The sequence below is a fragment of the Apus apus genome, chromosome 4 (genome assembly GCF_020740795.1).
Source record: "Apus apus isolate bApuApu2 chromosome 4, bApuApu2.pri.cur, whole genome shotgun sequence".
Taxonomy (NCBI): domain Eukaryota; kingdom Metazoa; phylum Chordata; class Aves; order Apodiformes; family Apodidae; genus Apus; species Apus apus.
The window spans coordinates 33,001,736-33,029,730 of NC_067285.1; the positions used below are offsets into that span (position 1 = coordinate 33,001,736).

General features: G+C 42.6%; 2 protein-coding genes across 10 annotated transcripts in view; one reads left to right on the forward strand and one right to left on the reverse strand.

Moving 5' to 3' along the window:
- Positions 1–329: 329 nt before the first annotated feature.
- SIRT1 (sirtuin 1) lies at positions 330–19,894 on the forward strand. 6 transcript variants are annotated; one of them, XM_051618552.1, is made up of 10 exons: positions 330–783; positions 1,510–1,617; positions 3,233–3,349; positions 4,709–4,950; positions 6,299–6,451; positions 9,128–9,275; positions 10,617–10,696; positions 14,760–14,946; positions 16,338–16,898; positions 17,812–19,894. In XM_051618552.1, the coding sequence occupies exons 1-10, from the start codon at positions 345–347 to the stop codon at positions 18,132–18,134; spliced, it is 2,358 nt and encodes a 785-aa protein (XP_051474512.1). In that variant the 5' UTR covers positions 330–344; the 3' UTR covers positions 18,135–19,894. The 6 variants fall into 6 exon arrangements, with proteins under 6 accessions (XP_051474512.1, XP_051474513.1, XP_051474514.1 ...); XM_051618553.1 differs by having other exon boundaries at positions 1,540–1,617; XM_051618554.1 differs by having other exon boundaries at positions 1,543–1,617.
- Positions 19,895–25,907: 6,013 nt separating this feature from the next.
- HERC4 (HECT and RLD domain containing E3 ubiquitin protein ligase 4) overlaps positions 25,908–27,995 on the reverse strand; it is a 34,544-nt gene continuing 32,456 nt past the window's right edge. For all 4 annotated transcript variants that reach the window (XM_051618542.1, XM_051618540.1, XM_051618538.1 and 1 more), the window contains one exon: positions 25,908–27,270. In XM_051618542.1, the coding sequence (XP_051474502.1) occupies positions 27,062–27,270 (209 nt within the window). In that variant the 3' untranslated portion in view covers positions 25,908–27,061. The remainder of the gene's footprint in view (positions 27,271–27,995) is intronic.

Genomic DNA, 27,995 nt, shown 5'->3' on the forward strand with positions numbered 1-27,995 from the left:
CCCGGGGGTGCGGGGGCAGGAGGCGGGACCAGCCCGGGAGGGGGGGGCAGGACCCGCTCCAGGAGCCGCCGCCGCTCCCGGGACGAGGCCCCCGCGGGACACGGGGCGGCCCACGTGACCAGCGGCCGCCATGGCGCGAGCATCTTCGAGCCGGCACCCGCGTCACGTGACACCCCCTCCCCCCCCGAGGGCCTCTCCCCCCTCACGTGACCCGGTTTGTTGTCGCCGCTGCCGCGCGGGGCGGGCGGGGCGGTCACGTGTCGCTGCCCGGGGGGGGGGGCGCTGCTGCTGCGCGCGAGCGGGGCGGGCGGGAGGGAGGGAGGGGCGGCGGTTGCTGCTCCAAGATGGCGGACGAGCAGGCCCCGCTCCGCCGCCCGCGCCAGCCCGGCCCCGCCGCCGCGGCCCTGCCCGCCCTGCCCGCCGCCAAGCGCCCGCGCCTGGGCTGGGAGGACGGGGGCTGCGGGCGGGGCGCGGCGCTCGCCCAGCGGCCGGAGCGGGGCGCGGGGCCATCGCCCGCCGGCGCTGGGGCAGCCGAGCCGCCCGGCGAGGTGGAGGCCGCGAGAGCCGGCGGCCGGACGGAGGAGGAGGAGGAGGACGGCGGCGCGGCGCCGGTCTGGAGCGGCGCGGACAATAGGGCCGGGCTGCGGGGCCTGCCCCGGGCGGAGCCGCGGCCGCGGGACCGGGGGGAGGGGGCGGAGGCGGCGCCCGGCGGAGACGCGGCGGAGGCGGCCCTGGGCGGCGGGCGGGCGAACGGGGCGGCCGGGGCGCCGGCCCCGCATCCCGGTGAGGACTCTCCCCTCCCTCCTTCTCTCCTTCCCCTCCCCGCTCCCTCCCCTCCCCGCTCGGCTGCCACCGCGGGCTCTCCCTGCGCGGGCGCTCGGGGCCGGTTCCTCCGCGGCTGCCGCTCCCGGCGCTGCGGGGAGAGCGCTCCGTGCGGGCGGGACCGGCCCCGCCGCGCTCCCGCGTCCCCCCAACGCCAGGCAGCTGCTTCAGCCATCTCTCCAAACCTCCTCCGTGCTAATCAGCCCCTGTCAAAGCCTGTTGTTTCTGGTGCTGGGCTTCCTAGAAGGAGGTCGGCTCAGCTGTCATTTCTGAAAGCACCTCTCTTGCTGTGTTGCTGTCGAGTTATTAAAAACGAAAAAAATCATAAGCCCCGTTTTCACAGTTTCTGCCGTGATCATGATTTCCTTTCAGCTTCTTGGAAGCTCGCACAGAAAGCACAGGAGCAGCAGCCTTCACCCATTCTTTAAATAACTTCAAGTTACAGCCTCGGCTAAGATTTCAGTGACTGCAGCAAAAACTCAACTATGATCTAAAAAGTTTCTTTGCAGACCATGTTGGAAGGATGCTGCTTGGGCAGTATCAAAGTACTGTGCATTGCATGCTTGAAGCAATAGGCTTGGAGGTGGGTCTTACTGTTAACCTTGGGCTTTAAGGCAGTGCTTTGGAAAGGCTTATCTGACACTGCATTCTGCCGGTAACATCTTCATGTTTTATCCTGGAATGCAGTTGTAAGATCTTTTACTTCCAACTCCATAGTAGAACTGGAGAAGATTCCTGCCTGTGCTGAAGCTATCCATAAGGGAACAGCTGTAGGATGTGATTGGAGCAGCCTTGGTAGGTAAAAACCTGACTGGAACAGCACAAGAGTAAAACTAACGATCTCTTGTCAGTGCCTTCTGTGAAGCCTTTTTGCTCACGTTACTCTGATCCACAGGCATGTTTTACTATGGGCTGCTTAAGTTCTGGCAGGCGTTCCCTTCAGTTGCTCTGGGGAATCCAAGGGCAGTGTCACATTTAACCTGTTGCTTCAGCCTGCTTGCATCTGCCCCAGCCTTTCTTCAAGACAAGACCGTGTGACCTGTAGGTGTTAACAGCATTAACAGCATCTTTATACAGCAGATAAAAAGGTCGTGTTCATAAAACTTGAGCTTGGCACTTACTGATGTGTACTAATTAACTTTTTTTCTTCTTCGTAATGTTTTCTTTTTATAATATGTTCCCTGAATTCATGCATAAGGAGATGAAAGAGAAATGCTGTAAATACTTAGATTAATAATAAGAAATACATATGTCGAAAGAGCACCTGCGGTCTCAGAAGAACAAGACACCAAGTACAAAAAAGCAAACTTCTGTCTTCTGCATCTTTCCACTCTAATCAGAATAAAGTATTTATGCCAACAAGGGAAAGAACAGGACGACGCAATCTCTGAATAAAACATAATGGTGTTTTGTGGTGTTCATTATTTAAGAGTAAAGGGAAGTAACCTACCTGAAACAGTGCAGGGGTTCATTCAGAGAGTGAAAACTATTATAGTGATTCTCTGCTTCAGAGGGCATGATTGAAACTTGCCCTCCTTCACTCATAGTCTTGAATTTTCAACAAATTAAGCTGCAGTTGCTGTGTCTAATTAAAAAGCCAAGAAAAAAAATGTAGTAGTCTATATTCTAATAAGCCACTCAGGATAAAATTTAGATTTGTCCTTCAATGCTAGGATGGTAACGCTTGCTGCAAGACAAGCATCTCATGCTTTGGAGTCGCTCCTCTCTAGATACATGATGAGTTAGATTGAGTTACTCTGGCTTAAGGCCATGAGCTGGGCTGAAGTGACTGGTACTCGAAGCCAAACCCCCTGCAGGGGAAAATGGAGGAGGCAGCCTTAGTGAAGGTGGTTCAGGGCAGCACCTTGTCTGGCAGAACTGAAATACCAATCAAGTGTCCATGTGGTCACCTACTGCCTGGTGGCAGCCCAGCAGCATTCTGTAACTCGGTGGTAGCCAAATGGGGATTTGTGGGTTTCTTTTTAAAATACTGTGCTCTTGTCAAAGACTGGTGACACATTTTCATTTTATCCACTTTCTCAGTAAGCTGAACAGGATGAGAATTGTAAGATAAAGGAATTTTTAATTGTACTTTACAACACTGGGATTTTGGGGTTTTTAAAATACAAAATCCTTCGTGTCTGACACTTGATAGAATGAAAACTTTACTACAGTCACCACCCAGCCCACTGAAACCCAGTATTAAAATAGCAAATCCTGCAGTCTTATCTACTGAAGGCTTGAACGCCTATCTCTGACTCAAAGGTAGGAATTTTCTGTGTCCAAGTGCTGAAACTGCCTAGTTGCAATTCATTTGCCATCCACTTTAAAAGCCCACCATTTCAGGTTTTGTGGTATATTTAAGCACCTGTCTGTGCCACTTGTAACCTGTCGTTGTCCTGTCTTACAGATAACTTCCTTCTCAGTGATGAAATCATAGCCAATGGTTTTCACTCCTGTGACAGTGATGAAGATGACAGAGCCTCACACGCCAGTTCTAGTGACTGGACCCCAAGACCACGTATAGGTAGAAGCCTGTGTAATATTCTTAGATGCTGATTGCCTCTGAACAGTTACCTAATTCTCTACACTCTTCAAATGTTCTGTTGCAAAAAAAAAAATAAATGGCAGTTACTGCTTTTGAGTAGCTTGAAGTCATTGGCTGTACTCTGTATGGTATTTAAGGAGTTTAAAAATGAACCTCAGACTTACTGTATTTTGGTTAAGATTGTCAATGTCTTTTTTGTGTAGAAATCCTGCTGTGATCCATATTAAAACATACACTCAGGCTCACTAAATTGAACAGATTTATGGCATATTTCTGGCCTTTTTACCCAGTATGTATTATTTAAGGAAGAAGAAGATGGTTCTTGTATGGTTTTTGGCCGTCTGTAGGGCTCACTCTCCTAAGTGTTGAATCAGTTTGGGAACTGCTAGTCTGCATGATTATTGCATGTTAGCAGCAGGTATGGCAAGCACAGCAGTTACTGGCCTTGCACACAGGCAAGGTCACTGCTAAGGTCACTGGTGGTTTGTGTGGCACAGGGGCCTCCAGGGCACAGGGGTTAGGACTTGAGGCCTTTTGTCTTACTTACACAGGCATGATAATGCCACAGAATTCATTTTGCCACTATTGATAAGAATAGCAGGAAGAAAATGCATTATGTCAACAGAATATTCCACTTAAAATCTGCCCATACGTTGTCTTTGCTTATCCTTCATGACAGGATCACTCTTGGGTGATCACTTTACCTTTTGGGTAAATATGTGTAACAACTAATTGCTTTCTTTGTATGTATTTTACCTAGCCTTAGTGCTAAGTATTAGGGTCCTCTTAGTCACTTCAGCTTCCTAGATTTTACCTGTTTTTCTTCTCCTGCTCCATTCTCCAATTTTTCTAGCAAGACTGATTTGATGGCTTTAAGAGGTCATGTCTGAAATCATTAGAGGACTAAAAGAACAACAAAAATCCATGGCTCGGCGGGCTCTCTTTGTCTCTTTAGAGTGATCTTTTATAACATGACTGGAAACTACACGTGTTTGTTGTCTCTTCAACTCACTACAGTATACTTTACAGAATGCTGCAAAAATACAAATGAAGCCGTACAATGGAGATAACTTTGTGAAAATCTGAGAGCCATCAAGTCTGTTATGAACTGGGATTTCTACCTTGATTAACTTTCTATGAAATCCTTCATGGGTTAACATAAAATAATCAAAACCCTAGAGCTTCAGAATTTAGACCATAACATACAGGGGTTTTGATGAGCAAAGCATTAAATTAGGTTATTAAAACTGTAGCAGCAAGCATTAATAAATGGGATGACAATCATCATAATCTGAAATACTTTACTCAATTTTAATTTTTTTTCTTTTATTGTCTTAGGTCCCTACACTTTTGTTCAGCAGCATCTCATGTTAGGTACAGACCCACGGACGATTCTGAAAGACCTGCTACCAGAAACAATCCCTCCACCTGAACTGGATGATATGACACTCTGGCAGATTGTGATAAACATTCTTTCGGAACCACCAAAAAGAAAAAAACGAAAAGATATTAATACTATTGATGATGCTGTGAGACTTTTACAAGAATGCAAAAAAATAATGGTCTTGACTGGAGCTGGGGTACGTATTGCTGCAATGACAGTGTGAGAATGTAAAGAGAGTTGGTTAAATACTTGCCCAGTGCTTAACAGCGTGCGGGTGATGAGACCCTGGCAACGTTTGTCATGAATTAATGGTGCTAGATGGGAAGAGGAGGCACAGCTGTCCACTAGAACCATGCACACTGCAAAACTGCAGCTTAAGTTGGAAATTGCAAGATCTCGCCTCTTATAAGAAAATATTCGTAAACATTTAAACTGTTTCTTCCATGCTAAATAGTTACGGAATAAGATCACATCTGCCTGTTCCAGAACGTTTTCTATCCTAGTCATTTTTGTCATTTGAAACCAAGGTAATGATTTTTAAACAAAATGTCAGTGGCTCTCTTAAAATACCTGACGGAGCTAGAGGGACTAGAAGAATCAAGACTTGAAAAGATAAAAAAGGGCCAGGAGGGAGGATTATAAGGAGAGTTTGATTAAATTTCAGTAGGCAGAATCCTATTTTTAACACATGCTGCTCTGTGAAGGCAATAAGGTTACTCGCTATTTTACTGAAGAACATTTTTAAACTCTTGCAGGTTTGCAGCTTTGTACCCATGTACCAGATCATGACACCAAAGCCAATAATTTTTTGCTTCCGTTCATGCTCGGGCGGTGTGACACCATTCAGAAAAGAGGAGTCATTCAGATCAGCTTGTCAGAAAGGCACTGCTACTTGTGTCACCCAGTCGTACTCTCTGTTATCCTACCCTGTTCCTCCTCCTCTTCCCGTTGTATTTTGGGGTAGCCTGAGACAATACATTTTAGCCTTTACTGACGGCTACAATGCTTTGATAAACAATGTTTGTTTATCAAAACGGGTTTATTAATCAAAATAATCTATTCTGTTACTGTATTAGCATGTAAAAAAAAACAAAAAAACCCCATCTTGTCCAAGCCTAAATTGGCAGGTCAATGAACACTTACTGACCAAATTTAATGCAGCGTTATTTTAAATTTTTGTTCACTTTGTACAAAACTTCCAGTAGTAAAAGTAAAGTTTTGGTGTCTTGTTACTGCCTGTACAGATTGTACTGAAGGGATTTTTTTGTCCCGTTGTCAAACTGTTTCTGTGCTGTTTCTTCTGTTTGTGATTTGGGAATTGTTGTTGGCCCAAAAAAAAAAAAAAAAGAAAAAAAAAAAAGAAAAAAGCAAGAAAGGGGAAAAAAAAGAAAAATAAATACGGAGAACCCAGACTGGTTGTTTTTAATGTCTCTGAGCACTGTGAGCATACAGAAATGTGGTTTCCTGAAAAGTCTGTATCATAACAACTCTTTATAGCCAAATCTGTAGTTTTGCTTATTTCAGATTGCAAACATATATTTCAGGTGTCTGTGTCTTGTGGAATACCTGACTTTAGATCAAGAGATGGCATCTATGCACGCCTTGCTGTAGACTTCCCAGACCTTCCCGACCCTCAAGCAATGTTTGATATAGAATACTTCAGAAAGGATCCCAGGCCATTTTTTAAGTTTGCAAAGGTATGGTTTTCCAACAGTTCTTATCTTGGTCAGTAAAGAGAGACAATATTAAAATGCATAAATCAGATATAAAACTACTCTGTTAACAAAATGGTATATTTGTCTTTTTTTTGTTTCATAAACAAGATAGAAAAGTATGTTAATATATTGAATTTGCTTTCATGGGAGATCTCATTCAGTGGCATAACAACTCTCTCCTTGGCAGGTCTTTGCAATGTATCCATTTTATATCCTGTGTTCCTTCAGGCATTGTATGCAACCACATACGAACCTTCTTAGAAAGATTCAGCAACATTCTCACTTTTCTTTTAAGCATATTTTTACTGTTCCTGTCAGAATTTCATTACGCACAACCAGGGAGAAAAATAGAAACATGTAGTTATTTGATCAAACCCCAATAATCTTAGCTGCTGCCACTTTGTCTGAAAAATGAAAGATTATGAGAAACTTCTGGCCAGCACATGAGTAATGTGGAAAAGCTACATTTGAATTTGATAGGCTGTGGCACGCTCTTCAGTGTCATACAGTACATTCGCATTTTACCACTCTGTTCATAGTAAAGAGGACTGAAGCAGTTTCATGCACTAATAAGTTTGCTCTTGTTTCAGGTTTTGATAGAGCTGCCACCAGGATCTGTACATCTTAAGAGAATTAAAGGCTTTTGCAGGGACTGTGTTAACTTACAAGGGAGAATGCAGCAATTTTTGGAAAGGTGTTAGTGATATTTAACAGTCTAAAAGGCAGAGAGCTCACCTAACAGACAGGAATAAATTGTAGAAGCTGTAGACATGAAGAAACTAAAAATTGCATTTAGCGTGGAATTTCCTTGGGACAAGACAAAAAAAAAAAAAAGCAAAATACTACAAGAATTACTACAGGACTAGTAAGGAGTTGTGAAAATCACTCGCTATTAATTGTGTTCACTCCTCTTTTCTCACAATTGATACTATTGCTCTGTTATGTTATAAAGAGTGGCAAAGAAATACCAATGCATTCTTCAGCTGCTTGGCTTTCTCTAAAAGCCTCCTATCCAGATACAAACAGTTTGATGCTCTTCAGTATACTCAGTTCCTTGGGTTTTTAATATTAAAATAAGACAAAAATAAAACCTGCACAGCAAACAAACAAACCCCCAACTTGCTTGAAACCTGTCTATATGCAGGCTTTACCAAAATAGTCCAAATCCAAACTGACAGATACTTTTTTACTAAAATAATTTTGCCTCCTCCTTTCCTGTCCCTTGGCTTAGCTAGAATATTGATTTCTTATTCCATTAAATCTTAAGTTCCTTTAATTCTAGGAGCACAGGCTGGCCAAATAAATCTGTAGAGCTCAGTGGCAGAACACGTTTTGCTTCTTCAGACTAAGATGTGGAAGCTGTTTGGACCATGTGAATATCTGATGATGACCATGTCATGATCTAGGCAGCAGCACTGTGAGCAGACTCTGGTCATTACTGCAGTGTAGAGGCCTGTGGAGCTTCAGAATTATGAGTAACTTGAAATACTTTGGGGAAACCCAAATGTTTTCAGGAAGTCTTTTTTGTTTGCTAATAGTTAGGCTATATGGCAGCTGAAGGCAGAGCTGTCACAAGGATTAATTTAGCAGTCCACTGTTGTGGTAGGAGTTTTGGTTCAGCTCTAAGTATCTACTGGTAAAGGCAGGCAGCAGCCTCCTCCTGACTGACTTACTTTTGGCCAGTGGCTCTGGTGCTTTTTCTGTAAAAAAGCCTCACTTGCCCAGGTGAGACTCCAGCCCATTTGCTGGTCAGTGGTGAGAGTGACTGGAGAGCAGAGGGTCTGGAATTCAAGTTCATCCCCTAAATAACTCTCCTGAGCAGCAGAGTGGTGCTGCTGCTGGTGTCCTGTGTGTCACACAGCAACCAAAGGTACCACCAGGGTGGTCAGCTCTCAGGAGAGCTTCCTCATGTGAAGCTTTCACCTGGGTGCCCACATTTAATTTATCCTTTTGGCAGGCTCCTTGTTCACTGTGAGCAAACATCAAACACCAGTGCCTACCTTTCTTTCCATGTGGTCTTCAGACATACCTACCTCTCCTCTCCCTTGATCTAACGGAAGGGCTAAGCATTTATCAGGCACAGTGGAATTGCTCTGCTAAACCACACAGGTTTAATTTGGTGACTGTTGCAACCAGCTAAATTGGCAGAGCTGCCCTGAGTATCACCTGTCTTTCCCCCTTACATCCAGTGCCATTCTGCCTTTTGGGCTTCCTACTTCTAGGATTGGCTGCTGATAATGCTGAGGAGTAAAACCTGCTTGTCACCAACCAAAAGACCAGAATCCCAAATCCTCATGAAATTTTTGTCTGACTGCAGTTAACCATGTATGCCTCTAGTAACAGTAAGGTTACTTGACATACAAGGAAAAAGCTTTCCTATTTAATAATTGCCAAAACCAAGAGACCTAAACTTTGCATTTATGCTGTGTGAAGAACAAAATACCAACTTCACATGGAAGAAGTCACCCTGATGTGATCAGAAGCTCAGCTGTGGAAAGAAGAGTTGGATCTGAGAGAAATGGCAAAATGCAAAGGGAGTGACAGCATTCACTGCTGATGTAATCATTGATAATATTTACCTCTGTGTGAGTTGCTGCAGTTGGAATGAAGACATCATGTAACCATTTACACTATCTAATGTGCTTCTAAATTCCACAGGAAATCTACCCAGGACAATTCCAGCCATCTCTGTGTCACAAGTTCATAGCTCTGATGGATAAAGAAGGAAAGCTACTTCGCAACTATACTCAGAACATAGACACATTGGAACAGGTTGCAGGAATCCAAAGGATAATACAGTGTCATGGTTAGTGGTTTTATTTACACTTATTTGTTGGGTAGGAATGATTTTTACTGATGTATGTGACAAGGTAATCACCATTGAAATCACTCTTTTTCTTTAATTGGCATCTCTTGGCAACAAATACTCTGCTTTTAAAATGTTGAATTTTTTTTTAGGAGGCTTAAGTATTTAAATCAGAAGTGTTTCAAGCAGAAATACTTTTTTCAGAAATTATGCTTGATAAATGGTGGGGTTTGTGTATCAGTGAAGATCCATACCCCATTCACACAAGCTTAGAACTTAACTTTTAAAGTGTATTTGGTGCTTCTTTATATTCATGGATGAGAACATAGTGTGGAAATCAGTCTTTCCACAGGTCCCTCTCACTGTCAGTGAAGTGAAGTTTGGCTGTTACCTGATTCTTTATTTATAATGTTTTCCATTGAAATCTTAAAATATCTTGACACTGGAGAGACTTTACCTGATGTGTAAGATGTTGTGGATTAATCACCAGTTCAGTTCAACTGAAGATCACCTTGTTACACCTTCAGTGTCACACACATTCTGTAATGATGATATCAAATGAAGTGGATCTCTTGACTAGTTGCTTCATATGCCTTCCATTTCCAAGGACTTGGAAATGTCAAGCTAAAAGGCCAAGGATCCATTTTTAAGGAAAGGATCCAGAAAATGAGTTCTTAAAGGGCACATTTGGATCATTTAGTAGACTTCTGGCAAATAAATTGCTGAAAAGTCAGTGCTGGCATGTTTGTAAGGCCTAATTCCACCTGTTCCAGGGACCAGGCTCACTTGGCATTGTTATCTACAAAGCTTAGCTCAGTGCCAGATATGGCAATTTTCTTCAACAGAGCAAGCATGGCGTTCTGTTGTGGTGGTGAAGCAGCAGGCAGTCCAGTCCTGCCTGTCCCCAAATCCCGTGCTGATTTCCATGTGCACCTGGTGTGCCAAGCATTTTGCCCTTTGATAACTACAGTTTCTTGAGGTCCTGAGGCTGCTGCTTGCAGAGCTGCCAGCACTGCTGTTGGTTGTGTAAAGAGGGAAAGGGAAGGTTCTGCTCTCCTCTCCTTGGATATGCTTGCACAGGTTGGGGAATTGAAAGGACAGAGTGTAATTTGTGTTGACATGCATGTGGTATATCCTACTCCTAAAACAAGATTTCTGCTGACTAACATTTAGAAGAACTACCTTGAGTACTACAAGTATCTTAACTTTACATTGCTTTTAAATGACTGGTTTTTACAGTACTGCAACGTAACAGCCTCTGTGGCAAAGCAGCTTGGGCAAAAAGACCAAATCTGAATTACTCTCAATCCTTATTTCTACTATATGGGTTTCTCCCCTCAGGTTCCTTTGCAACAGCTTCCTGCCTGATCTGTAAATACAAAGTTGATTGTGAAGTTGTTAGAGGAGATATTTTCAATCAGGTAAAAATTTAATTTTAATTCAGTACAGTTTTCTAATAACTCTCAAAAAAACCCCAAACAAACCAGAACAGAACAAAACACCACCCTTGAATTGCTTAAAAGATCTGCTTTTAAAAGGCTACCTATCTTTGCATGTATTTCCTAAAATTGCCTATCTGTATTTTAGCTTTTCCTGTAATATTTAAAAGTATACTCAAATACTGTACTAGAAAAGTTAGATAATGGGGAAAAAGCAGAACAGAACCATAAGAGTCCATTTGTGATGGCACCTCAAAAAAAGGTAGATGTTAAAATGGTAAGTAGAAAGTTGGCTTTATACGTGGTTTAAGTTAATCTGAAGTCACAGTCACACTGAGAAAGCACCTTAGGTATTTACAGCATTGGTTGCTCTTGGAGGATTTACCTATGTTAAAAACATGTTTAAACAGTAGCTCATGCACGGAGAAACTGAACTGCAGAGCAGCCTCTGAGCAAGCAAGAGGATCAAAGGAGATGTCTGACGTGGGCTTTCTAGGACTTCTGAACTATTTCATATTCCAAACTCCCCTCGTCTGGGTGTGAAGTGCCCCAGGTCCAAGGCAGGAGTTAGTTCTGAGCTGTCAGACAGATGAACCCTTGGCTTGGCAGGATCCTCTTTGCTCTTCTTCCCCTTCTTTTGAATGAACAGTGATGAGTCTCTGATCAAAAGGATCTTGATTATACACATGGAAGAGGACTCTTTTCCTGCAGGTTCATGTGGTTTTGATAAACATTTAGAGTCCACAGTTGCAATTTTAGATGAGAAACATGTAAATCTTTTAAGTATTACATTTGAAATAAAACTCGATGGAAGCCTTTCAGGAGAGATGTTTGACTTAAAAGCTTTAAGGTGAGCCTCATAAGCCTGAAGCTTTGTAGCACAGAGATACTGATTGTGAAATCTGATTTACTTTGCTACTGTTATTTTTGAGAACTTTTTATCTTACAGATTTTTGCTGCTCCTTTACCTTCAGAGCCAGACGGTTGGAATTTAGTTTTTTTTCCTTCTAAACAACCTTTCCTAAGCATTCTGTCATTTTCTGGTTTGATTGTTAGTGGTCAGGACTCCTTTTCCTAGTGACAGTTTAGTCGTTGTATGCCTGTATGCCCCTGTGGCCCATCCCTGCTTGGGGTCACTGATGGCAGCCTGGAGAAGTGGAGAGAAGCAGCAGCAGTGCTGAATGACGAGAACAAAGAGGGTTTCTTACTCCTGAGATGAGACTGAAGGAGCTTTTTGCACTCAGTCTCGCAGCCCTAATCTTACAGTACTGTTGCCAGGTGTATCTCTGCAGGGCAGGCCCTAGCTGCAATACTGAACTATTTTTTTACACTGCCAAATAAATCCAGTTATCGCCAAATACAATTTCACACAACAAGAATTAGCACTATTGAAAGAAAATGTATCCTTCCTCCTTTATGCCTCAAAAAAAATTGCTCCACTGCAGTCTGCAATTCCCAAACCAATTCTACACAGTTTCTTTTTCTGTTGCCTCTCTAGAATATAGAATTTTTTTCTTTAGGTATCAAAATAAACCTTTTCTGTATTTACAAAACAAAGCATTGTCCATTTCAACAGTTTTGTTCTCTAACCAAGTCCCCTGTCACAGAAATGGTTTTGGCACCTGGGTGCTAATAGACAGTCCAGTTTCTAGTCTCTGCTGTCCTCCACTATTTGAAAGTTCAGTTATACATGGCCCCAAGTCCTTAGTTTCCCCTAAAAATGCTCCCTTTCCTTTGCTCTGGTCCATCCCCTGATGGTTTTAAGTGACAGCATCTTTCTGCCAGGATTTCTGAGCATTGTTTGTGACAATCTGTTTAGGAAACTTCCAATTTCTTGTTGCTGCTCTTCATTCTTTTGCCACTTCATTCTCTTGGTTGCTCTACACAACCATCCTTCTGGTTGTGAAGCAGCAGCAGTTATAAATCACACAGACAGAACTTCTGAGTAAAACAATTGTCAGTCATTTCCAAAACCAGCACTTTTACTTTGCTTTTGACTCTTTCAGGCAGCTTCAACAAATACTGAAGGGGTCTCAGAGTTAGAAAAGTCCAAGAAGTGGAAAACATGCACCAGTTGGATATTCTTAAACCAACATAATCTTTACTGATCTTGCTTTTGAGATACAGGTAACATCATGAGTCAGTTAGAAACTCCACTTCTCTTTCCATTAGACAAATACATCAGCAGAATGGTGGGTGTGGGGGGAGAGCTACTTCTGGAGGGAAAGAAGACCCTAGGCAACCAAGTAGCCAGTTATCTAGCTTTAACTTCTTGGTATCAATTTCAGCTCTTGGAATAGATCTTCCCCCTTACTGACGACCTTTCTGAGGATTAGCAGAGAAGCTGGTGAGTAGTGTAGTGTTGAAACGCATTTGTAGGCCCATTAACAGTGACTCAGATGGTTTGGATAGGGACATCTGTTAATCTACTGAGACCCGTTAAGTCACAAGTCATTGGACTTCTGTGAGAAACAATGGAAATGGTTAATATTTCTTGGTCTATTAAAATAAAAAATGAGATGTCTTCATTTCATCCTCCTCCTAATACAGAGCAAATTATTTTCCCTCCTTAAGCTTCCAGCTGAAAATGCAAAGGCATCACCAACATCTACAGAAGAGACAGCAGGTTAAAAAACTTCAGAGAAGTTTAAGCTGTTTGTGTGTTGTGAGCTCTCTTTCTAATATGTAAAGGACTGAGGAAAAGCTGAAGATTCATTCTACCCATCTGCTCCTTTCTCGGGAGTGTAGTTGGTTTCCCTTCAGTGTGGGGGTTACTAGACTCTCGTTAGCTTGGGTACATGGTGAAGGTTTTCTCCATACTAGTTCCTAGTTCTTGTGCCATATTACTTCTTACACATCCCTCCCACAAGGTTTTCCTCAAAGACTTTAAGTTTTGGTTTTGGGAAAGATCTTTTGACACTAGAGGAAGGCCTTTTACCTGTGATGATTTCTTACATGGAAGGCATTTTCTTTTGTCCTACTGCAGGCTTCCATAAAGTAGTTCTTTGATTTCAATTTTCTAAGTTGTGTTACTTTTTCTGCATATATTCTGTGTACAAGAGGGAATTTTCACACATTTAAATGTCAGTTTTCATATATTTTCCTATTACAATAGGTAATATACATCTCTTGACACCTTTACATAGCACTTGCTTGTGATGACTACTATAGGACTGCAGCTCCACTTGGCTCCTTAGATTTATTCTGGGGCATCATACTGTGACACTACAGCTCAGAAAACTTGAACTATTTGAAAGGAAAATTGCTGAGTAGTAATTGAAGTCTTGTCCGTGCACGCTCACCTTACTCATCTTCTTGGTTTTCTTCTCAGAAAAAGTCTTAAGAAAGGGCTAAGAGGTCACAAAGACCAGAAAATCCTCTGGTTTCAGGAAGAAAGGGAGCCTACTTCTCCACAAATGTCACTTATGTCCATTTTTTTTAGTGAACAAGGATTCTGCTCTGTTTTTGGAGGAATTGGAAAAGTTTAAAATGGAGACCAAACAAAAGTTCTTTCCTATGTCCTTGTCCTGTATGCCTTTTGCTAGTCACTTGCTACAGTGCCATGTTGCTTTGTGTGCATAACACACATACCCTTTGCAGGAGAAAGGAGAGAGGTAAAGCTGTACAGTGTATTCTCTAATCAGAAAGGGAATTGTATCAGATCCTATAAAGGAAACTTTAGGGTGAAATCTTAAGTTTTTTGCTCTGATTAAACTGAAAAAAATATATATTCCTATTACATAGCAGGTAATTGGTGCTGATATGACTTTTGGACTTGGTCTTAGTTGTCAGATAAGAACTGTGGTGTGGGTCTGTGTTGTTTCTCCCTTTTGACTTCTTCTATCTGTAGTTTTATTTCTGTGTGCAGTTGCTGCAGGCTAGAGAAAGAAATGTGCTTGTCTGTACATACACAGAAAAATGAAATGAGGAAATACCACTGAAAGTTCCTTGTCTTTTGCTAAAACTAGTCACTGAGAACTGCCTGAATCTGGGATTTTCAGGGGCACAGCCCTGACCTGTGGTAACAGAAGGTGTTGTAATGCAGATTGTACCCAGATGTCCCAGATGTCCACCTGACGAACCGCTCGCTATCATGAAGCCTGACATAGTGTTCTTTGGGGAGAACCTGCCCGAGCAGTTCCACCGCGCCATGAAGTACGACAAAAATGAAGTTGATCTCCTGATTGTCATCGGGTCTTCACTGAAAGTAAGGCCAGTAGCATTGATTCCAAGTAAGTGACTGTCTCTGGCAATACTTTCTTCCAAAAATGTGAATAAGAAATGTAATTCTCCATTAAGAGCTCTAAGAAATACTTCTGGCTTGATTCAGTGAAGAAACTAGATTAATCATAGAATCATAGACTGCCAGGTTGGATCATCTGGTCCAGCCCTTCTAAGATGAAAACTGATTGCCTCTGTAAAGCAAAACAGAGAACGTAACAAATTCTAAGGGCTTTTTCTACACTCCAGGCAGATCTCAAGGTAACGAAATGATAAACTGAAAAACTGCTCTCCTAAAAGTTGATCAACTTTGTTCTGAGAATCATTTCTCTCTCTGCTTGCAGTATGCTTTTAGGATTACTTGAAAGATTTAGAAAGGAATAATCCTTAAAAAGATAAATGCAGGATCAAAAAATCAGATCAGGTTATATCAGGTGTCTGAGCGTAGCTTATTTTAAAGTCAGCAGTTAATACTAAATTATACACAGTGTGCATTATATAGTGTGTGACCATCTGGACCCTTGGCTTTTAGAAGTGAGAGAAAAAAACATGCCTTCTAATATACATTATAGAAAAATGCCCTTCAAGTAAGCTGAGATAATACCATGACAGGTGGTTTATTTGCCTACTGAGTGGAAGAGTTGCTGGTACTAACAAAATGCCCTTCACAGGTAAGCCTGAGAAGGACACGTGTTAGCATCTGCCAGTAACTGGGAACAGTATCACATCCCGGGCCTTTGTCATAACATCCTCTGCTGTACCAGGGGCAGAGCCTGGTGATGAGGCTGATGGGAAATGCACAAGGACTGGACAGTTGGGATCCGCTACACAAACCGTAGCTTTTTCTGTGTCTTAGAGCTGGATTTCATGAGGTGGTTATCTGAGGAATCAATGCTCGGTTACCAAACCAGTGGGTTTTGGAAGACTAAGTGTCAGAAATGGGTTAAGCATGGTTGTAGAGTGTACCTGGAAATATTTTGACCTACTTAACGGGATTTCATTTACCAGCAGTATATTCTTCACTCGCACTTGGGGATATAAAATGAATGCACTAAATCAAAACAATTCTTCTCAGAGATTCTGGTACTATTTTTCATAACCTTTTTAACACTTGACGGAATGTTCTTGCAGTCAGTATTTCTGTGCAGGTGTTTCTCACTGATGGACTGGAGAAACACTTTTTACTGTAAAAAACAGGGGGGGGGAAATCTAGCCAGGCTACAGTAGGCACCTCAAACTGCCGTTATTAAATGTGAGATTAGCTTATCTTCTCCCTGGTCTGTTTTGGTCTTGTTGCAAATGAACATATGAAGAGAAGTCTGAGGAATCAAACTTTCTAAGTAGATCTCTGCTAAAAGGGAAACTGAAGTGACTATCTTTAAGTTCTCTTTTCTATATGTAGGTTCCATCCCCCATGAAGTGCCTCAGATCTTAATTAATAGGGAACCTTTGCCTCATCTACACTTTGACGTGGAGCTTCTTGGAGACTGCGATGTTATTATTAATGAATTATGTCAAAGGCTAGGCAGTGAATATACAAAACTTTGCTACAACTCAGTAAAACTTTCAGAAATAACAGAAAAGCCTCCACGAACGCACAGGGAGCTCGAAGTGCATTCATCTGAGCTACCACCTACCCCTTTAGTCATTTCTGAAGACTCTAGTTCACCAGAAAGAATGACACCACCAGATACTTTGGTGGTGTCTTCAGAACACCCAGCTGAATGTAAGGTAGAAAACTGTGATCCTGCCTCAGAAACTAAAGAGACCTGCAGAGAGGAAAAGCTTCAGGACACACAGACATCCTCAGAGAGCCCTGAAAATCCTGCTGGTGAATTAATGAACTCTGAAACAATGAAGGAAAATGGATCTAACAGTGGAGAAAATAAAGAAAAAAATGAAATACTGAAGAAGTGCTGGGTAAATAGATCTGCAAAGGAACAGATTAGCAAAAGGCTGGATGGTAAGTGTTAACTCATTTTAGTATTGTGCATTTTTTCACCAAGATATTTATTCTAGACTTAATTTAAAGGAATAAATAAGTTACCCTTGAGGGAGTCAGTGGGCTTTGGTGGTTTATTTTTGTTCAGACAAGTGTTCGCATAACTCATGTCATTTATTTCTTTCGGAGAAGCTGACATGAAAACTTGTAATTCCTAATAGGTTTTATAATTAGTGATTACGTAGTCCCTAAAACAAAGTTCAGGAGGTTGAAGATAAGTATAAATAAAGAGATCAGTTTCTAACACTTTCAAATGCATTTTCAGAAAAACGAGTTTGATCCCCAGGTGTTAAGTAGCAGGTCACACTAGGTCATAATCTGGTATGGCAGTGATCTTGTAGAACTGAATGATGAGGCCATGACAGGAGCTGAAAAGCAAATGTCACAGCTGGGGCTGGGCACATTTCAAAGAAACTTTAGACTACCAGTGTGCAGGCTCCTCACTGATACTGTCACACTAGAAAATCGGTGTGGATGGAGAAGCAGGTATTAAATGGCAACTTTCTAAAGCAACGGCTATTTTTAAACTTTGCCAATAATATACTCTGTGCAGTGTGTTCCAGTTTGGTTACAGGTAATGGACATCTCCCTGCCAATGCCTACGCCAATGAAAAAGCTGCTAAACATTAAGGTTAAAATGCTGTTCTGTGTCAAAGGAATGGGGGGGAGGAATGCCGAGCTTTCCAGTGAAGCATCTGTTCTGTGCTGTTCCTTATGATACACTGAAATCTGTGTGTTTCTATTGTAATCTGAATTGTCAGTTGTTTCACTGATGAGAATGCAAACATGCAGGTACCTCCTAACCAGAAGTCTGCAAGATCTTGTATGGAAAAATTGTTTTAGCATTTTATTGACTTTTAAAATTCTGTTTCAGGTACTCAGTATCTGTTTTTACCGCCAAATCGCTATATTTTCCATGGTGCTGAGGTGTACTCAGATTCTGAAGACGATATCATATCTTCTAGCTCTTGTGGGAGTAGTAGTGAAAGTGGTTCATGTCGCAGTCAGAGCTTAGATGTGGAGGACGAGAGCGAGATCGAGGAGTTTTACAATGGCATAGAGGAAGAGGATGCTCCCGAAAGGGAAGAGGAACCTGGATTTGGGGAAGATGGAGTTGAACAAGACGAATCGGCAGCTGATGAATCAGCGTATGCAAATGAAGCTGCAGGGACTGACCATCCAAGCAACAACTTGTAAAGTGATCACTGACTGGATACAGGAACTTTCCACCAGCATTAGGAGCTTTGGCATGTCAGAATGAATGTTTACGTCTGAGTTTAGAGCAAGAAAACCATAAGGATGTAGTGTTTATAAACAACTAAAACAGATTTTCATGCTTAGTTTTTTACCTTTTTCAATAAAATTCTATTACTGCGCACGCAACACTAACTCTTTTTTTTTTTTTTTTAAGGTACTAGGAATATCTAAACAATTGTCACTATGTTCACTTTTAAGTTCATCTGTCTGATCAGGCAACCATGTATATAATACATATTTTTGCTTAATGAACTTCAGCTTATGTTATTTTTAAACAGTTTTGAAAAAGCCATTGGAATGTTAAACTAATATAAAGGGAACAGCTAATTTAGACCAAAGAATGGTATTTTCACACCTCTTGCTTTGTAACAGTTTGGTTTATTTAAAACCTTCTTACGCTTCTGCTAAACCTTTAATTTCTCGCCTAGTCTGTCATTAAACACTGGCATTTTCTAAGACCTACTGTGGCAGCTAATTTTTTGCTTTAACAGTTACTTTGTATGTTTGAGACATACTTAAATGTGAGTAGTGAGATGGAAACAAGAGAGGAGCACTTGAGAAATCCTATGGTTTTTAGATGGCTCAAGAAGTGCTGTGAAAATGCTTCAGTAACTGAGTTTAATACTTCCTGTGGACATGAAGCGCTGTTGACATTGGCTGCTTAGCAATGATGATGATACTGGTATTTTACACAAAATGGGTCCCCCTGGGTAGACCTTTTCCATGCTGTACACAGAAGTCAAATATAGCACAGCTTGCATTAAGAATAGCATCTGATGGATTGCCAAGGCTCTAATGTGGAAGCTGGGCTGAGCTCAGAACAGTGTTTCTGCCAGCACGTGAGAAGGCACAAAGAAATAAGCTCTTCCTTTATTCTTATTGATGCAACAAAACCAGGAGAAACTAACTCAAACATGGAAAGCCTCTGCTACGCTGCTGGGCGGACAAAACTGAGACTGATTACCCAACCTGGAAGCACGCTGCTTTGAGGTCAGGTTGGGAAAAGTTTTCCACCTGCTAGCTCCACCCTGCATTTTCCACGCAAAGCAGCTCCGCAAATTATTACATTGTATATCCAAGTGCTAGGCTGCCTTAAAACTGGATGTTGCAAATTTTCAAGTGCAGATTGTTTCCACGCCTTTAGAACCATTTTGTAAAATTGCACAGTGCAGTAGTAAGTGAAACAGCATTTTTCTATAAACCACTTTTTCAACATTGGCCCAAATGAACTCTACGATGTAGATTATTCATATATGTTGCTTTAATATTTATTACATTTTGGAGGATGTATAGTAGCTGTTCTTTGAACGTAAGATACATCAGTTAATAAATATTTAAGAACAGCCTCCTGTATTCATCAGAAGATGTCAGCATGTTGTCTCATTGTCCAAATTTAATGCAGCTTTTATTTGGCTACACTAAAGAATGCAATATTAGTTTACACTTGCATGTCACAATGTATTAGTTTGTGCTATAGGAGATATTTTAAATTGAAATACTTTGTTTTAAATTATTTTTACAGTGAGGATTGTTTTCTGCTCTTTTATATTGTATATAGTGTCTTTTATGTAATCTACTGGCATATGTTTTGTAGAAGACTGTTTAAAATGACTGGCTATCTTCCTGCAACTTTTGAAATACAAAACCAGTGTTTTATACTCGTACACTCTGTTCTAAAGTCTATTAAAATTGTCATTTGATTTGTGGTTTCTGTTAATTTCTAATTAGATCTTAAAAACCTAACAAAAAGATGCCCTAAGAAGTCAGGGTATACCCTAGCTAATATAAGGCACTGTATGATAAATTTCTTTTTTCCATCTGCTCGCTTGGGGGAGAAGCTGCTCTGCACTGTCTTTGGCAAAATGTCCCCCTAAACCATGATGCAATATTATCCTTCAGAAAACTACTTTTCTCCTTCCAAACCCTGCGTTAACTTGAGATGTATTTGCTTCAACACTAGGGTTTATTTCTGCTGGTATTCCGGTACCTCTCAGCTCTGCCACGCTTTCTCTATCCAGCCCAAAGTTCCTTGGACTTTTGGCACTTGTTGCTTCCACCCCAAACAACCACGTCCAGGAAAGGCATCCTGTAAGGAACCTGCAGCACACAGGAGTTCAGGGCATGTTCTGGCATCACATACACAAACATCTCATCAGTGTTTTGACTTTGTGCAGGTAATGCTGACAAGTAAAGCCTGTGTTTCCCTTTGGGTGGTGTTCCACCCACCCAGCACAGCTGCAGGTGAAGCACAACTACATAGAGCCCTGGCTGGGTCAGTCCTTGGTTTGTCCTGTGGCTTCCCAGGGGCTGCATCTGTACTGACCCCCCTCTTCCCTACTGCAAAGATCCACTCCTGTTGGTCCTCAAGGGCCAGGTTAAATGGTTTTCCACTGTGAAACATCTAACTATTTTCATTATTCTGCTGTACTGAACCACCACCCCTCAAATATAAACTATATTTGTATTAGTAAAAAACCATAACTGTTTATAAAACACACACTTGAGACAGGAAAAAAAGTATTAAAATACTGTGATTTTTTACCCAGGTATTTCCCTATCAATTGCTTATTACTCTGAAAGGACTTGAAAACATTTTTCCTCTAGAATGAAACCGCTGTGCCTTTTTCTACAACTAGATGTGCAAGTTCTGCTTTTTGTTCTCTCTGTATCTTTGCCAATATTACCTGAAGAGAAGAACCCTAAACTACAACGTGCTGCCCTGTTCCTCCATTTCACACGCTTCCCTTTCCCCATAATGAAGATGTCATCTTTAAATATTGTTTAAAGCAATCACAAGACAAACAACAGGGATGAGGAGACATTTGCTATCACAGCTCTTTGTTATCCCTGAGTATTGACCATCTTACATGAAAAACATTTTGAAGCCTGCAAGAGCATGTTTGGTTCCAGCTGTCATGTGTAGGATCTCAAAAAGGCAGGTTACTTATTTTTCTCATAATTTGCATTACTACCCTATGGAAGCATCTTAACCATCTCAGTGTTTCTATTAAATAGATGCACTGAAAAAGCAAAGTACAAGCACGTGTTTAATATGACGGTGCCATTCCCCAGCTCCCTTTCAGCCTGTTCTGATGCATTATAATCACCTTGCAAAAGTATTTCAACTGATGTAAAACAAGTCCACATTCAAAAATCATGTTCAAACAAACCAAGTAAGTTCTTAATCACCATGTATTCTCTATGGGTCTATCCCAAATCCAGTGGAGTTTTAGTGGTTTTGATTATGGAAAATACATACTGTTTTTAAATGCAGGACAGCAAAGTGTCCAAAACCATCAGATTAGGAAGTGTTCACAGTGAAAAGAACATGAATGAAACCAGCACTCAGAATCAATCTCAAAAACTGCAAAAAGTTTGAGAAAAAGGATGGCACCATGAAGTCCCTGCAGCCCAGCACCTCTGCTTAAATACCAAACCTGAACAGTCAAATCTAAAGGCAGTTACAATTGCTTGCATAACACACTTGTCTAGAGTGACTGGAGAATAAAATGTAGGTCAAAACACAGAATTTCAGGCTGACACAGCTGGCCCTGCCTGTGTAACGACGGGTTCTAAACTACCTGTAACTCATCAGGAGCAGTCCACAGAGCTGTAACTTAGCACAGCTACTCCGTGCTCAGCAGTTTTGAGAAGACACACAGGCTGCTAGGACGTAGTAGGAAAACGAATAAAAACATTTATAACGGTGCACGACGGCAAAAGAGTTGCTAATTTACTCTCCCAACACGAGGCCCAAGGACCACTCTGAAAAGCTGAGGCAACCAAGTAAACCATGGCACAGGAACTGAGGAACTCACCACTGAAGGACACCACGGGAGCTCCAAGTGGCCTGAGAAAGGAACCAGGCAGGGAGTATTTCCCTTTCCCTCCACCCTCCTATTAGCACCTGGACTAGCCACAGGTGGAGGCAGTTTGTACCTCAGAGGGACCCAGTGCAGCAGCTGCCGAGGGAGACACAGAACGGCAGTGCTTGCGAGGCTGTGCCACAGGTCAGTCAGTTCAGTCCCGACCTTTCAAACAACGCAACAAGCAAAACCAACCGCCGAGCACACCCCAAGCGTGTCACCCTGCCTGCCGGCAGCAGACACACGGCTGCAGGGCTGCAAAGGAACCAGCTTCCCGAGAGGCAAGCCCGGGACTGCAGCTTTGACTCTGTCCTCTGCTGTGGCCGCAGAGCCCCTCCCCGGGGCCCGGGCCCGCAGAGCAGCCCCCGCACCAGCCCCGCCTGTGACCAAGCGAACCGCACAAAACCTGAACGTTAAAGCTCCCTGCGAAGCGAATAAAACTACCAAGAAACGCAGTTCCAAAATCCTTCCAACAACACCCGCATCCGTTATTTCGGGGTGGTTTTTTGTCACTCCCCACGACTACTCCTCTCTCGAAGAGCCAAGCGCCGCTTCCCGCCCCGGCCGCAGGCGGGAAGCCCCTCTCCGGCCCCGCACGGGGGGCCCTGGCGGAGCCCCCGGGCTCAGCCCGCGGGCGGTGACACGGCCGCGCCCCCCGCGCCACTTACCGCCCGGGGCAGCGGCGGGAGAGCCCGGCCCGGCGCTCGCTGCGGGCCGAGGGGCTGTGCGGGCCGGCGGGCGGGGGGAGGCGGCCTGCGGGGCTCCTGAGGGGCTGCTGAGGAGCTGCTGAGGCGGCTTCTAAGGGGCTCCTGAGGAGATTCTGAGGAGCTCCTGAGGTGGCTCCTGAGGCGGCTCCTGAGGAGCTTCTGAGGTGGCTCTTGCGAGGCTCCTGAGGCGGCTCCTGTGGAGCTCCTGAGGCGGCTTCTCAGGAGCTTCCGAGGTGGCTCCTGAGGTGGCTCCTGCGGGGCTTCTGAGGAGCTGCTGAGAAGCTTCTGAGGCGGCTTCTGAGGGGCTCCTGAGGCGGCTCCTGCGGGGTTCCTGAGGAGCTTCTGAGGTGGCTCCTGCGGGGCTCCTGAGGCGGCTTCTCAGGAGCTTCCGAAGTGGCTCCTGCGGGGCTCCTGAGGAGCTCCTGAGGCGGCTCCTGAGGCGCGAGCGGCGCTTCCCGCCCGGCCAGCGGGACGCGAGGGGGAAGCCCGGGCCCGCAGCCCGGAACGCCAGGCTGCTCCGGCCCCCCCAGCCTGGGTGCGGGATTCGGCCACCAATGCACGACCCGAGTTTCACCTCCAGCGTTACTTGCGGAGCTGGCAAATAGAACGTTTGTAGGAAGGGGCTCTTTCTGAGCTGGAGGCTGCCAGCTCTGCCCCTGCCCCGGGAAAACGGGGGGGAGCTGCTGAAAACAAGGGAAGGGAATTCACTGTTTGTGCTTGGCTCAAGGCGGCCGCACGAGTCCTTTGGTCACACTCCACGCATCCGAACCCCGTTACGGTCCTGTTTTGTGAAAGAACAACCCTGTTCAGAGCCAAGGGAGTTGCAGGAACTCGGGCCGCTCAGGCTGCTGGTAGCAAGAGGGCAGTAGGTCTGTACACACCCGCTTTCACACAGCTCTCACATGCCTGCGATGTTGCCGCAAGGTGCGTTAGATGCTTGTTTTCCTCCTAGTTTTGTCAGAAAGTAAGAGATCTTCCTGCACCACTGCAGAAATGAGCAGGCAGAGGTGCAGTTAGTTCCAGTGCCCTCCCTTTCCAAACACTAAGGCAGTGTAAGAGCCGAGCCAGGCGCACAGGCATGAACAAGCTCCTTTCCTCAAGGAAAAAACTGAGAACTGAGTCAAAGGGGCAGGGATCTCAAGTGTACAGAAATGAAGGCTGGTCATGTTATTGTATTAAGTGTGTAGGTATTCCAGGAAAACAGTCAAGGGGATTGATTTCTTGGGGCTCCAAGGTGCAGCACTCAATCTGGCTGTGGCCTTCCAAGGTCCGGGTAAGGTTCAAGTTACTGCTCCAAACTGAGCAACACAAACCTGAACTGCACCTCGAAAGGCAAGAGCAACAGCTTGGTGTTCACCCAAACCCCACGCTGACCTACCAACTAGGAAACACCCACTTGGTAAGCAACAGCAACTGTCTCCTCAGGAGAAACAAATCTCTTCTCCCCACACTCCATTTTAGTGCTTTTGAAGCAAGCTTCTCTCATCAACTGGAGATTTGACCAAGAGGAAGGCCCTAGGCTTTCTTCATTAACATCACAACTTGGCAGAGCTGGGTTAACAGTTGTATTTGATGATCTTCAAGGTCCTTTCCAAACAAAATTATTCTATGACCCCATGGGTCATTAAATTTCAGCTAAGCACAGGACGGGAGGGATTTTTTTCCCCCTTTCTCGCATGACACACAGCATAAAATCTTAAATGCAGAATGCTACTTCAGCCAGGAAAGAGAAAGCACCTCCTGCTGCCCACCACTGTCCAACCAGAGGAGCGTACAACATCTGTAGATTCTTCACAGGCCTGTTACCACTGTTAACACAACTAATGGCAAATAACTACTGCAGAAAGTATTAAACTGCTTGACGGAAATAACACAATTACTAGCAATTGTTCCTAGTACTACGCAGAAGTCTTTTACCTTGTTATGTAGATAATGTCCGTTTTGCCTGTTCCACTGCACAGACTGAGTTAACCTCTGTAAGATAACCAGGAACATCTAGCAAACATGATCATGCTCTGCAGGACCCAACTCCACTTCTTGCAGAGGTGGATAAAGCAAAGGCCCAAACTGCACAACTCTCAGGTGAATGCTGTCCTGAGGAAAGTGACTCCAGCCCTGCTCTGCCAGGGGGCTCTTAGCATGACATGTAACCAACCATTCATCAGCCCCCAACACTCACCAGTGTCCACCAACAGCCCAAGACACTAAGCATGTCCTGCTGATGGTAAAGAAACATTTGCAGCAACATCAAGTCGTCACCACAGCAATTTTAGTCAATAATAACTGCACTTCAAAGACAAAGGAAATCTAAGTTCTCTATTCTAAACTGGACAACAAAAATGCTAAGTGTTCAGTAACTGTGGCTTTGATTGTTTCAGACCCCCTCACCTACAGAATAAGGCTATTACTCATCTTTCAGATTAATACTGATATTGATGAAAAAGCCAAGACAGCAAAAATCAGTCCCACAGGGAAATTAAATACACATAGATCGTGCTGGGTTTAGATGACTCGTGCTAAATCAGACTTGCACCTGCACAACTGAACACAAAACCAGCACCTGATCATGTAAAAATACACAAAAGAAAATAAAGGAAAATGGCTGCTCTACTTTACCACTTCCTAATTTTGAATATTGACTTTGCAATCTCAGTGATTCATAATTTTAAAATCATTTTAATATTACCTGGTAAAATGAAGGTGTAAAACTTTTCTTTTTTTTTTCCTCTTTCTTTTCTCCTTTTCTTTCTTCCATATACAGTAAGATTAAGCTGCTTTAGTACTTGTTGGTTTCTTGTTTTTCACAAGAGGGAGAATTTCCCAGCCAGGTAACAAATGTTGGAAGAGATGGAATATGGGCTGCATCTGAAGAGATTACTAGAGCTTATGCTGCCTAAGAAAGCTGTAAAAACACAGTGTTAAGGGAAGAATGATTTTAGCTGTACTGACTGCCTGGTATTATATCCACACCTACTGCCAGCACAGAAAGTGCCTGTTACACAATGTATTACAATAAATTAATTTCCCTGCTTTTCAAGAGAGGTCTTGGTATCCTCAGTGTACTTAAAGCACGAAAAGTTGCCCTCCAACTGAAGATACAGCCATGATGCAAGCATCCGTACACATCAACCAACAAAAGGTTTTCATTCAAGTATTTTATTATAGCTTGAATTTTTTCACTGCATTTAAAAATCTAAAAAAAATAAATATTTGTTTTCACAGCTGCAAGTCACATATGCATTAACACCACAAAATCTGGAATTTAACCAGAGAAGGAAAGTCAAATCCGAAAGTGTCCAGCTAAGCACAATTGTCTCAGGGCAATTATACTAAAAATAAAATCTTAAGAAAAGGGAAGGGGGTGTTAAAGAGTTATTTCAAATGCATTTGTCTGGAAAAAAGTGAAAATTCTATTAGAAACCATAAACTATGCTTCTGGCATTTAAAAAATAAACGTTTAACCTCTTGACAGCAACAATTGTCTGGTGCATCTTTTCTTTTAAGCTGTATTCTTGACGTATGGCTGCAGAGGTTTCAAATGATAAATTAACTTCTTATAATGGCATCCACTTAATTACAGAACCAGTCCTTAAAAATAAAAGTGTATTGAGTCAGTTTGTCCACATTTAAAAATGCCATTGAATGCAGTTTTATCTCGGCACTAAGTGACTGCTTCATGGATTGTACATTGTGAAGATGCATGTCTCTTAAACAATCACTTTCATCATTAAGGTTCTTAAAACAAACCAGAAAAATATATCTTCAGAAATCAGAGTAGTCACTTTTTTGTTAAAAGCCATAAAATAAGCTCATATTCAATTACAAGCAATAGAAACTATACTGCTATTGGAACATAATTATTTTATCACAAAAATTTATTATTTACAAAATGAAAAGTTAACAAGTGAATTTATCAGGGAAAAAGTTACACGTTCTTACTAAGTGATTTGAAAAACTTAAGCAAGTCTCTCATGCACTCACACGCCAAATTGTTTGCATCAAGTGAAATGTTAATTCATGTTAGTGAAACTTGACTCCCGTTCACTATACTTGGGTTTTTATTGTAAGATGGCAAAATCCACATGGTTCTGTACAGGAAGGTATGTATTAAAACAGTTCCTCATTTTTGTCAATGTTTTTTGGCTCCCATGAATATCCATACCACTGAATGTTTTTGCAAATAATCAGTTATATTATCAACTCCATCATTTAATCCACTGAATTTACCACCACAAGAAAGACACAAAAAGTTAGTTTAATGATCCCACGTTACACAGAACTCTCATTTCTGAAGTTATACTAAACTGAAACCTTCGTAGTGATCTATAGCCTGGATCAACTTAGATTTTAGGGTTTCTTTATCTGTGTATTTTGGAAGGTCAAGAAGATTAAAGCAAGTGTGAGCTACCGGAAGATAACCTTCTCCACCTCCTGTTGGTTGGATGACTAGTTTAAGACACTTCATTCCAAGAATTGGAATACGATCGCTGCCTGTCAGAAACACTGCCAAGAAAAAGAAACAAAGTCTTCAGAGTAGTTTAAGACACACACTGTATACATCAGATATGCAGTTCTAACCCTTATTTGCATTTTTTAATTATTGTTTAGCAAATGTAGTTGTTCTTGTAAGTTTAAAAAACAAGGAATAATGACTTCACTTATCTCCAGCTTAGACATATGAACTCGTAACTGTAACATAATATGTGATATATCCAGGGAAACATTTCATTTTAGCACGTGAAACCAAGAGGTCCTCAAAAAAATGAGTACAATTTACTTAAAATCCATGTGTTATGCCTTTACTGAGCATTTACAAGCACCTTGTGAATACGTAGAATTATTCTGTTCAAGAAGAAATTTCTCTGAATTGGAAACTATTTAATGAGCTATTCTCAGCAACAGCTTGTTGGCAGGAAGCTTCCATAATTTTGTTTTTTCCCCTGTACATTTCCACTTAGATCCATACCTTGAGGTATTTACTATCAGTTACTACTCAAAAATCCCACCTATGTGCAATGAAACAACTAGAGGATGTCAACCTTCTGTCAAAACACAGAAAAAACTTCCTAGTCATCAGATAGATGACACTAGCAATTTAGGTTGTTGGGTTTTTTGGTGTGTTTGGGTCTTCTTTCCCTCCCCTCCATTTTATTGCTACAATGCTGCTCTGGTCTACTGTGATCTTGTAACTGCCACCACCCAGAAATAATCAGGGCAACCCCCACAAA